Here is a 12,529-nt window from a genome sequence, read left to right as displayed (position 1 = left end):
TACTAGCTAGCAGGTGACCTTGGGCAAGCCAACTTGGGTCCATGTCCATACAGTGAAGAATCATAACCTGTCCTACCTACTTCACAAGCTTCCTGTACAGATCAGCTAGGTCAACATGAGATTTTTTTTTGACAACTGTAAAGTACTATAAAATGACAATTGCAGATAAGTCAATGAAGTTAACCATCAAAATAATATTCATGCCTAAAACCAAAAGCTTTTAAACAAAACAGCTTAATAAAAAGTGGTCAGATAAGCAAATAAAGATTATATTATACACACTATGTTCCTCACCTACTCTACTGAGTCTAATCTTTGGAAAGATAATTCATTTTAAGGGGGAAAAAATCTGTTAAGATATTTTTTAGTATTTATACAAACAAGCTGCAACTACTATTCAAAAATAGGTTTTTTCATCCAATAGGAGTACATTCTTTAATAGAACTGTATTTGAATAAGAATTCCATACAAATAGAATATATACCTTAACACAAGAAAGCAAGAAAAGAATATTTTACATTACATAGAACATTCAGGTGATTCGATCGAATTATCCCTCCAACCAAATATTTCTTTTCCCTATTTACCACAAACATTGCAGTCAGTCAGTATATGCCAAACAATCATATAGTTTTAACATCTAGTAGTGTGAAGTACACTTGTCTGTTTCCAAAGGGTGATGTAGTCTTCGTTTCAGGGGAGAAGAATGGACTGAATTACTGTCTGCTTTTTAATGTTTCAACTAACCTGTAAAGAGAAAATGAACTGTTTTATAAAATTAACTTTCAGGCATAAAGCATGATCATCTATAATAAACTTTGTATTAGAGGTGGATTCCAAAGTACTTAAAATAAACACAGCTAACATAGATGAGGTTATGCACTACATTTCCATAAGGTTCCTTTAAGCTTTGAATTTGTCTATGATTTGAATGAAAAATTCAAAAAAGACCAAATATCTATTTTCCAGGCTACTACTACTTCTGGGCTACATATGGATGACTCAGAGGTGAAACTAGTCTCAGTCCTCAAGGAGGTGATTATCTAATGAGTAGATGAACAAATCAAACAATTACAAGACAGCATAACAAGTACTATGTCACTAATCTGTGACAGGGGCATCTAACTTTAGGTGAGTGGTTAGGCAGTAGGAATAGAGATACATTAGGAAAAGCTCTTCAGAAGACAGCCTGAAGCTAATTCCTGAAGGATAAGGAATTGGAGGGTGAGGTGAGGCAAGGAAAAGGCTAAAAATTGGCAAAGAATTGTAACTGTCATCAGGTAGGTGTGGTTGAGAAGACGGATGCACCTGAAGACCAGTGGGAGAAAAGGCTGGAGGAACTTATGAAATAAACTGCTAAATAAATCAAAGTTTCATCCTCAACACTGGAGAAAAATTACACGTGGACGTGCATAGCTGCAAGCACACACAAATGCACAGATGGCTTCTGGAAACATGATACTTGCCATTCCATTGCCTCATCAAGGCCAGTGCCTTTGGTTGCTGATGTTTTGAATATTTGCCATTTTCGGTCCTTCAAGGCAGGTAACCCAAGTGAATTTGCCATCTCTGAGGAAGTCATGGCCTGTTCCATGTCCTGTTTATTTGCAAACACCACTAAAATGGCTTTTCTCAGCTCTTCTTCCTAAACGAAATTGAAAATATTTAATTTCCTTTAACCAATGTGCTCTCTCGAGTTTAGAAAATGTCCAAAAATACATTTTAAAAGTGTATTTTATAATTATTAATATATTATATTCATTATACATTATGAAATCATAGAGAATTATAAAGAAAAGAAGTTTCACCCATAATCCTACCTCCCAAATATGATCACTGTTAACATTTTGGGCGTTTTCTACTAGTACTTTGTTTTGCAGATACTTAAGAGCTTATTTAGTAAATACATTCACACATTTAAGATCAGATTTATATATAGTTCTATACCCTGCCTAAAAATTAAAAATTAAAATCATGTTTCTCCAAACTATAACAATGTTTTCAAAATAAAAAAATGGCTAAATATGCTCTACACTATGGATGCAGCCACCATAAACTGTGTTAACTATTTTCTAGTATTAGACTCTTATTAGATTCTTTCCACTGGACTATTAGATAAACCCAAGTGACAGGGTCTTTATACAAAAATGTTTGTTTGAATCTGCTTTCTTAACACAATATTCTAAAAATGGAGTTAAAAGTATAAACAGCTTTTTTCAGGCTTTGATAAACTGAATACATGCATGAACAGCTTTCCAGAAAGGTTACCCTACCAACAGTGTATAAAAGTCTCCATCTTCAATGCAGCCTTTGCAGAGTTGGGAATTATTTACTTTTCCAAACACAGCATCTCATTATATATTATTAGGGTATTCGAAATGCAAATGGGTTGAGGCAGGAGAATCGCTTGAGTCCAGGAGTTTGAGACCAGCCTGAGCAACACACGGGTCTCTACAAAAATTTTTTTTAAAAAATGAACAAAAAAGGAAGCAGAGTTAGGAGCTCAAGGGTTATAATAAGCTTTGGTTGTGCCACTGCATGCCAGCCTAGGGGACAAAGGGAGACGCCCTTTTTTGTTTTGTTTTGTTTTTGAGATGGAGTCTCCCTCTGTTGCCCAGGCTGGAGTTGCAGTGGTGCAATCTTGGCTCACTGCAGCCTCCGCATCCCGGGTTCAAGCAATTCTCCTGCCTCAGCCTCCTGAGTAGCTGGGACTTCAGGCGCCCACCACCACGCCCGGCTAATTTTTCTATTTTTAGTAGAGATGAGGTTTCACCATGTTGGTCAGGCTAGTCTCGAACTCCTGACCTCGTGATCCGCCTGCCTCAGCCTCCTAAAGTGCTGGGATTACAGGCATAAGCCACCACACCCTGCTGATCCTGTCTCTTTAAAAGCAAATGCAAATGTTATTAGCAATGTTTTCCCCCTATGAACTGCCTTCTGCTCATTTTGCAAAAGATCTTGCTATGATTAAGATCACTAATCCTTAGTCATTGGTTTCTGGTTAGGCCTGGTTTCTTATCTTAATCTTGTTTATATTGGCCATATCTGAGCTTTGGGGGGGACTGTTTACGTTAATTAAATCTCATCTTTTGAATTCCTTATATGTTCTTATAATTTTCATTTTTTACATTTAATTATTTACCCATTTAGAATACATTTTTGTGTATAAGAAAGTTGAAAGGCCAGGCACAGTAGCCAGGCACAGTGGCTCTCACACACCTCACACTTTGGGAGGCCGAGGTGGGTGGAACACCAGGTCAGGAGTTCAAGACCAGCCTGACCAACATGATGAAACTCAGTCTCTACTAAAATTACAAAAATTAGCCAGGTGTGGTGGTGCATGCTTGCAATCCCAGCTACTCAGGAGGCTGAGGCAGGATAATTGCTTGAACCCAGGATACGGAGGCTGCAGTGAGCCAAGATTGCACCACTGCACTCCAGCCTGGGCAACAATAGTGAAACTCCATCTCAAAAAAGAAAAAAAAAGTTGAAACCTAAACTGCTTTTGTGTCTATACTATATATTTTTAATTTTGTTTGTTTTGAGACGGAGTCTCACTCTGTCACCCAGGCTGGAGTGCAGTGGCACGACCTGAGCTCACTGCAACCTCCACCTCCTGGGTTCAAGCAATTCTCCTGCCTCAGCCTCCCATGTAGCTGGGATTACAGGTGTGCGCCACTACACCTGGCTAATTTTTGTATTTTTAGTAGATGTGGGTGGCCAGGCTGGTCTCAAACTCCTGACCTCAGGTGATCCGCCTGCCTCGGCCTCCCAAAGTGATCGGATTATAGGCATGAGCCACAGCGCCTGGCCTGTGTCCGTGTTTTAACATTAACAGTCCTGACTCGCACTCGGCCCGTACTTAACATAACATGATATTTATTGATGAATTAAAAGTCACTTCCTAAAGAAAGAATCCAACTTTTACTTCTTTCTCTGTAAGACTTTATAAGTCAAATCCTAACACTGCAAGTAACCTAACAACAATCCTGCACAACTCAAGAATTGTAAACTGAAGTCAACAATCCATTCTTTTTAAGCAATACTTTGTATGATAAAAATATATCATGTGATTAGACCTAAATAAAGCTGTTCTTTAAAAATCCCATTATACCCAAGGCAATTAAATCTTATTCTTACATTTAAATTTGGTCTGAGAAGCTCTCATAATAAATATAATGCTATGACGTATTAAAAAAAGAAAAAATTCACCAAATGTTTAACTATTAAGTCTGCAATTTATAATTTGGAAGCCATTATGAAGTCAGTAGTTCAAGAAATCAAAAGTCCTGGGCTGAGCATGGTGGCTCACTCCTGTAATCCCAGTACTTTGGGAGGCCAAGGCGGGCAGATCAGGAGGCGGGCAAACTGCTGAGGTCAGGAGTTCGAAACCAGCCTGGCCAACATGGTGAAACCCCATCTCTGCTACACCATTTTTGTATAAAAATGCTATACAATTTTTGTATCTCTGCTAATACAAAAATTAGCCGGGTGTGGTGGCAGAAGCCTGTAGTCCTAGCTACTCAAAGGCTGAAACAGGAGAATCACTTGAACCTAGGAGGCGGAAATTGCAGTGAGTGGCGATCACGCCACTGCACTCCAGCCTGGGTGACAGAGCAAGACTCTGTCTCAAAAAAAAAAAAAAAAAAAAAAAAAATCAAAAGTCCATAGTCCTCTCTTCTGAGGATGCTTTTACCTAGGTATCAACTGGCCTAGAACTTATATTTAAACATCCCTTGATTAAACAATTCAGAATCACAGTTTTTGACAAGAGAAAGAAACTTATCCATCTAATTTTCCAGAGCAAGGGCAATTTTATTATTATCATAGTACATTTGATTATTTTTTCATTTTTAAAAAATGGATGATTTAATGCATCCTCTGAATTTGAGCAGTTAGCCAATATATGATCTTATTAACTTCAGTGAATAAAATGTATTGAATTCTTAATTAAGTGCTATACACTATTCCTCCTGTCAGGGTAAACTCAAGGAACTTACATTTTAGAGGGAGAGATACATAAGCAAACAAATACATTTTTTTTTTAATTTTTATTTTTTGAGATGGAGTCTCACTCTGTCACCCAGGCTGGAGTGCAGTGGCACGACCTCGGCTCACTGCAACCTCTGCCTCCTGGGTTCAAGCGATTCTCCTGCCTCAGCCGCCCAAGTAGCTGGGATTACAGGCACACACCACCATGCCCAGTTAATTTTCTTGTATTTTTAGTAGAGATGAGGTTTCACCATGTTGGACAGGCTGCTCTCGAACTCCTGATGATCTCTGGTGACCTGCCCGCCTCAGCCTCCCAAAGTGCTGGGATTACAGGAGTGAGCTACCACGCCCAGCCAACAAATAAATTTAAAAATAATGTAAAAAAACAGTAAGTGGGGTGCAATGGCTAACACCTGTAATCCCAACACTAGGAGGTCAAGGCAGGAGGATCATTTGAGGACAGGAGTTTGGGAACAGCCTGGGCAACATAGCTAGACCCCATCTCTACAAAAAAAAAAAAAAGAAAAAGAAAAAGAAAAACAATATTGGTATAAATAAAGAAGGATAAAGGATTAGAGAATAAATGAGACTTCTTTCTGGGGAAGAGATGTGGGAAGAAACATGTCAGGAAGGCACCCATGCAAAGATGCTGGAGAGAAGCAGAAGGATCAGCAAGTACAAAAGGCCCTAAGCCAGGTGTGCAAGCTCGTGTCCAAAGAATAGAAAGAAGGTCCGTGTAGCTAAAGCACTGTCAACACTGGGAAGGGTAAAAAACGATAAACGTGAGGCTAGCATTGTGCCAGCAACCCAGAAATACATATTCCTCTGAACTTTAATCCTTCTGAAATAGCTAAAAATTTTTTTAGTCACATCAAATAAGTGACTTAGAATAGATGCTTTTGTTTAAGTGAGCTCTGAACCTCCTGGAAAATCAAGCAATCTGGCTTAAAGGAAGAGGAAGTTACAAGGTTAGTTTTTGTTGTTGTTGTTTTGTTTTGTCTCCAACTCTCTCCTCAACTGTATTTTTGGAATAGAAAAGCATTTGCATAAAAGAAAATAATATTAAAAGGATGGAGAGAACAACCCCTGCATTCTTTTTAATTATTCTTCAATGTAATAATATGTACTGGAAATAGCAAATGTAAGTGATTTCCCCACATTTTAAAGTGGTTAAGTTTTCTTACCTCCAGCATGGCAACTAACTCCGATTTGGAAATGCCAATTCGGTCTCGGTCACAACTGTCTACTACATAAATGACTGCATCTGTGTTTGAATAGTAACATCTCCAGTATGGCCTAGAGAAAATTCACAAGGGGAGAATATATTGTTACGGTTTTAAAGAAGAAACTGACAAATCAATTGCCAATTCTGTCCCACACATGTTAGAATCAATACCTTAATGATTCACTGTTTCTGGTGGATATATGTACCATATCCCTCAGATGTGATGGAGTCAAAAGAATGTTGATAAACATTAAATCACAGGACCAGGGAGTTTCAAAATGAATTCAGACTTCAGGATGACAAAATTTATTTATAATCTATGAAATCACTAAATATACTGATAGAAAAGTTGTACACAGACCTGATCATTCATCTTCTTAAACAAATATTTAACTAGGTACCCCTTAAGAGGAATAAACTTTTAAAATGTGATTTCATTTAACACTCATGAAATTAATCACTGACATCAAGCAGTAGAAATGGCTAAAATTATAAATAAACTCAAGAGTGATTCAATGGAGTCTCTCTGAGCCTACTCTGGCTTGGGAGGCTGCACGATTTAAAAAAAAGAAATGTGATTCAATAAATGAGTTATAAGAAGTCAGAATGTTTGGAGAATGCATTACTAATCTTTTAAGATGGTACCATCGTGAGCAACTACCGACAGTCACCAAACATTCACTGTTGCCATATCAAGCCCAAAATGCTAAGCAGAATACCTGAACTGCAGAAGGCATTTATTTTTTATTTATCATTTATTTTTTTGAGACAGAGTCTCGCTCTGTAGCCCAGGCTGGAGTGCAGTGGCGCAATCTTGGCTCACTGCAACCTCTGGCTCCCAGGTCCCGGTACAAGCAATTCGCCTGCTTCAGTCTCCCAGGCAGCTGGAATTACAGGCACGCACCACCATGCCCAGCTAATTTTTGTATTTTTAGTAGAGATGGGGTTTCACCATGTTGGCCAGGCTAGTCTTGAGCTCCTGACCTAGTGATCTGCCCGCCTCAGCCTCCCAAAGTGCTGGGATTACAGGCGTGAGCCACTGTGCCCAGCCAATGGCATTTATTTTTATATTAGCCCTAAATGGTAGGCCTGCAAGGTATAATCAATTCCAAAACAGTGTGTTTCAGAGAGGAGAGACTGACAAGAACTAAATGGAGGGTCCTTTCTAGTTGAGAATAACTGAAGTAATAAGGTCTTCAGATTTTCATGAAAAGAGTTTCATTAAACAGATATCTAGAAAACTGGGCTCCTTAAGTTTTAACTCAATGGATTGGAAATAGTTCCAAATTTTACCTCATTTTAAACTAGGTGGCTCCATTTAAATCACAATAGAACACATATTCTGGTTTACTGATGTTAACCCTTAAAAGAACCAATAAATGTTAAATACTACCAAATAACCTGGTCTTTGTACCATACCTGATACTTGTCTGTCCTCCTAAATCCCAGACTTGGAATTTAAGGTTTTTGTATGTCACCGTCTCTACATTAAATCCAATGGCTGGAAGAGAAATCAAATCAGCGGTATGTGTACACTAATACATTCCACCTTCAAAATAGCCTATCTAATTGAGTTACAGCAATTAATGGTAGCTGTTATTAAAGTTTAAAATATATATAGATATAATTTGTCTTAGGATTCGAATTAAAAAGAAATGGTAATTGTTGAATCACATTATTGGTTGAGATTTTATACCATTTAAGATGAGATAGTATGCTCTGCTCCCCCACACACGTGCACGTGTATGCACAAAACATCAATTAGCAAGATCAATACCATCTTCAGGATATTTTTTAAAAGCCAGCAGTTCTGCAAATAAAGTGTATAATTTTAGCTCAAATAAATTTAAAAAAGAATTTAAAAAAGAAATAAAAAGGAAAACATAATTTTTAGCTCAATGGAAATCCTATTAAACTCCCCTCATAATAGAGCAGTTAAAAGTGTTTGAAAGCTGTATTTAGAAAGTACAGTTGTGGATGTACTATAAAAAGTAGAATTTTCGTTGGTAGCAAATAAACAGACCAAAAGCAAGAAAAGCTAAACTTCAGTTCTAAACTTCAGCATGGACACAGCCATGGCTGCAGCTTTCAGTCTCACAGCCCATCTGCAGACATCCTCAAGAGCTCACTTGTAATCAGGTCATGGCTGGATGGTCAAAGGGCAGGTGTCCCATCCCTTTTCTCTGCTATCCTTCTTAGGTGAAAAATAGCTAAAAAATAACTTCCATGGCTGGGTGCAGTGGCTCACACCTGTAATCCCAGCACTTTGGGAGGCCGAGGCGGGCGGATCACCTGAGGTCAGAAGTTCGAGACCAGCCTAGCCAGCACCGTGACACCCCATCTCTTCTAAAAATACAAAAATTAGCCGGGCGTGGTGGTACACACCTGTCATCCCAGCTACTCTGGAAGCTGACACATGAGAATCACTTGAACATGGGAGGCACAGGTTGCAGTGAGCCGAGATGGCGCCACTGCATTTCCGCCTGGGCAACAGAGTGAGGCTCTGTCTCAAAAAAATAAATAAATAAAACTTCCGGCTATAACTGGACAATTAGCTTTTGTTTTATATTTAAGTTTGCAGTGGGAAGTGATACCTTTGAGTATTTGGCAAGTATGTCTATTACAATTAAAAAATAACAATACTATGACAAATTTGAGTGAAAAACTAAAATGCAAGTTCACGATGTCTCCCTTAGAATTAGGTAGGAGTGTAATCACAATGTTCACCAATAGTAAAAAAAAAACATCATTTACACGTGCAAGCAAGAGAATGGCGTAGACTGGGTGCAATGGCTCATGCCTGTAATCCCAACATTTTGGGAGGCTGAGGTGGGAAGATGGCTTGAGCCCAGGAGATAAAAATAGAGGCTGCAGTGAGCTATGATTGCGCCACTGCACTCCAGCCTGGGCAAAAAAGCAAGACACTGTCTCAAAAAACAGTGTGGTGTAAAGCAGCACTCACTGAAACTCAAAACTATCCACGGTGGTGCACTGCAGGAGATGCCCAGACAGAGATGGGTGGTTTTGAGAAGCAAAAACTAATGGAACTAAAATTTGCTGAAGATAGCAAAAAGGAACAACAGACATTACAGGGTTCAAAACACTCTTATTTCTTAAAGGTTAGCCTCTTTTGTTTCAGTCCATAAATTTGAACAGCAACAATACAGAAATACCCTGAGTGACAGAGTAATGTTAGAGGCATAATTTAAATAATCTTGGGCAAACTGTATGAACTCTTCAATTTAATTTAAATGTATTAATCTTCTCCAAGTAAATTGAGGTCAACAAATGAAAAAGAATAAATAACAACAGTATTCTCATACAGTCAAATAAGACTGTTGGAGAATATTTTTGTAAGACAGCAATAATCGATTAAAATTGAGGTATTTCTTCTCTTAATAAATATATACATATATATGCATATATATTTTCGAGACGGAGTTTTGCTCTTTGCCCAGGCTGCAGTGCAATGGTGCGATCTCGGCTTGCCACAACCTCTGCCTCCCGGGTTCAAGTGATTCTCCTGCCTCAGCCTCCCGAGTAGCTAGTATTACAGGCATGCACCACCACGCCTGTCTAATTTTGTATTTTTAGTAGAGATGGGGTTTCTCCATGTTGGTCGGGCTGGTCTCGAACTCTTGACCTCAGATGATCCACCCGCCTCAGCCTCCCAAAGTGCTGGGATTACAGGCGTGAGCCACTGTGCCCGGCCTTCTTTTGATATTTTTAAGGTACCAAATTACTTCAACACTCAATCTCTACAACTCAGATCTTTAAAAAGAATCAATAGAATTACCTAGATAAACTAATCTTAATTAAAATAGTAACACATACAGAAAAAAAGGCACTTCACATGTAATATCACTTAACACTTATATAATTCTTTACACAGGTTTAAAAGGTACTTTTAACTACTTCATTTATTTCCCCCGAAAGCCAGTGGGTATTTATCTTACGTATTTTATTAGTAAAGATACTGGCTCTCAATAAGATTTAGTAATTTAAACAGCTATAAACAGCCAAACCCGTCCATAAACCAGAACAAGGGTCCTTAAATTACACTAAGCTGCCTCTCAGTTGATGAAAAAAGTGTTATCAATGTTTTGTTCATACCAGCAGTTTACAAACTTTATCAAATGCTTTATTATATGAATTAACTTATTCAGAAACAGGCCTGGCATAGTGGCTCATGCCTGTAATCCCAGCACTTTGGGAGGCCAAGGCAGGAGGATCACTTGAGGCCAAGAGTCCAAGACCAGCTTGGGCAACACAGTGATACCTGATCTCTACTAAAAAAAAAAAAAAGAAAGAAAGAAAGAGAGTTATGTTAGATGGAGACCAGAAAACCCCTACAATTAGTTCATCATACCAACACTTACTAGGTATAGTAGTAACAACTTCTCCAACTTGTAATCTGTACAAAATTGTGGTTTTTCCTGCTCCATCTAATCCCAAAATTAAAATCCTCATTTCCCGAGTTCCAAACAGACTGGAAAATATACTTGAGAAAAAGCCACCTAAAACATAACAAAAGAAAAAACATACACAATGTCATTTTGTGAACTAGGTACACAAAACATCTAATCTTGTCCTTTGAAAGCTATATACCAAATTAAATATTATAATTTCCTGGATGCATAGGTGCATATTTTTGCTCCTAATGAAATATATTATTCAACATCAAACAAGTAATTAGTTATGTTACTATGTCCTAAATATTGTCTCATGCAGGCACAGAAGATAAACCAAAGAATAAGAGAAATATGGCCGCTGTCTTTGGGAATCTCATTTTCTAATCAGCAGAATAGGAATATTTTAATATGATCCCCTCACTACCCCCAAAAACCAAGGGGCCAGTAAGGAAGATAGTGGGACAATGTAATCCTCGCACAGGAAAAGTATAGTACAGCGGCAGTACCACTGTAACCAACTTCAATCAGAGTTCTCCACCAAGCAATGTAACTAGCACAAGAAATTGAGAAAGAAGCTGAAAACAACAACTTTTGACAGAAAACCCATTTTAAAAAATAATAAAGCTCTATCCAATGCATCACAAAATATTCCCAGAAAGCTTCCTGTACACCAAGTATTGTGTAGTATAAAAGTACAGTCCTTTTCCCATCCAGAGCCATTAGAGAAGATTAAAAACAAGTTACATTAACGATACCAAAAAAAAATCGTTAACATCAGAAGTGATGCCACACTGTTATTCGGCAAAGACATGGTATAACTAAGAGCTGCCAGTTGAAAAATGAACACCACCACGGGCTAGAGAACCTTGGGAAAGTTCAACAGAATGGGTGTGACTTGACAAAGTCCTTTCTACCATTTACAGGTAGAAGAGAGCCGGAACAAAACTGAAGCGGGTTATGGAAGACAGGACAGCGCCTGTGATGCTTGGGAGCAAGAAGTATGCTCCCCAGAAAACTGTGGAGGGATTTAACCAAGCCAAAGAATCTGCACCTTCATTTGGAGGGTGGGAAACAAGTTAAAGAACGTGCACCCTTATTTGGACCCTAGTGATGCTTGTGAGAATGCAAGTTCCCTCAATCAGTGGGCCAAGAATTGAGAACAAAATTTCATTTATCGACTAGAAATACCCGTATTATTGCATGAAACGCTACAGCAGATGAGCAGACAAACGCCAAACTGGCCATAAAACAACATAAGCAAAACCTGCTCTCGGATTTTTCAAACTGACGCCGTCCCAGCGCCCCTGGTAAAGAGAATAATTAAGCTTCCACTCTGGGGCCGCAGCTCATCTTTCATCAAGAAACCTCAGCGAACCGGCGACTGACGCGTTGCCAGCCTTCGCAAGAACAACTCTGCCCAGCAAGTGGAGCTGGGGATGAGGGAAAACTTCATGATAAGGGGAAAGAACTCGAACCCAGGCTCTGCAGACCCGCGCTGTCCGGGTCCCCGGACCCCGCGGGAATGAAGGGGAAACGAGAGACGGCGGAGGAGAACGCGAAAGGCCGGATCCACCCCTAGAAATGAAGATCCGAGGTAAGTTAAGTCCTCGGCGACCCGCCCCCTGAGGAGCTGGCTACTCTAGGGTTCCCCAGCCGGCCCCTCTCCTCCTCTGCACCCCAGCCCTCGGCCGCGGCCGCCTCGAACGCGCCTGGGTGCCCTTCTCGAACCCCTCACCCATGATGAACCGCCTGTCCTCCCTCGCCGATCTTCAGTGATTCCTTGGCCTTCGGCTGCAGCTCGGAGGCGGTTTCCTCGCAAGCCCACTCAGCCAGCAACTTCCACGTCGGACTCCAGGCGGGGGCGGGAGCGAGGGGCAGCTGCGACTGCGCGCCGGGAACT

At 39.6% G+C, this 12,529-nt stretch overlaps 1 protein-coding gene across 1 annotated transcript; it reads right to left on the bottom strand.

The window, feature by feature from the left end:
- Positions 1-404: 404 nt before the first annotated feature.
- On the bottom strand, positions 405-12,511 carry LOC105493840 (ARF like GTPase 1). Its single transcript, XM_011761776.3, has 6 exons — positions 12,365-12,511; positions 10,597-10,734; positions 7,637-7,718; positions 6,177-6,288; positions 1,467-1,645; positions 405-747 (listed from the first exon to the last, which is right to left on the bottom strand). Exons 1-6 carry the CDS (start codon positions 12,366-12,368, stop codon positions 717-719), a joined length of 546 nt encoding a protein of 181 aa, XP_011760078.2. The 5' UTR covers positions 12,369-12,511; the 3' UTR covers positions 405-716.
- Positions 12,512-12,529: the final 18 nt, after the last annotated feature.

Source organism: Macaca nemestrina, chromosome 10 (genome assembly GCF_043159975.1).
Source record: "Macaca nemestrina isolate mMacNem1 chromosome 10, mMacNem.hap1, whole genome shotgun sequence".
NCBI classification, from domain to species: domain Eukaryota; kingdom Metazoa; phylum Chordata; class Mammalia; order Primates; family Cercopithecidae; genus Macaca; species Macaca nemestrina.
Note: the sequence above shows the minus strand (reverse complement) of the source record. Positions and strands in the feature narration are given on the sequence as shown.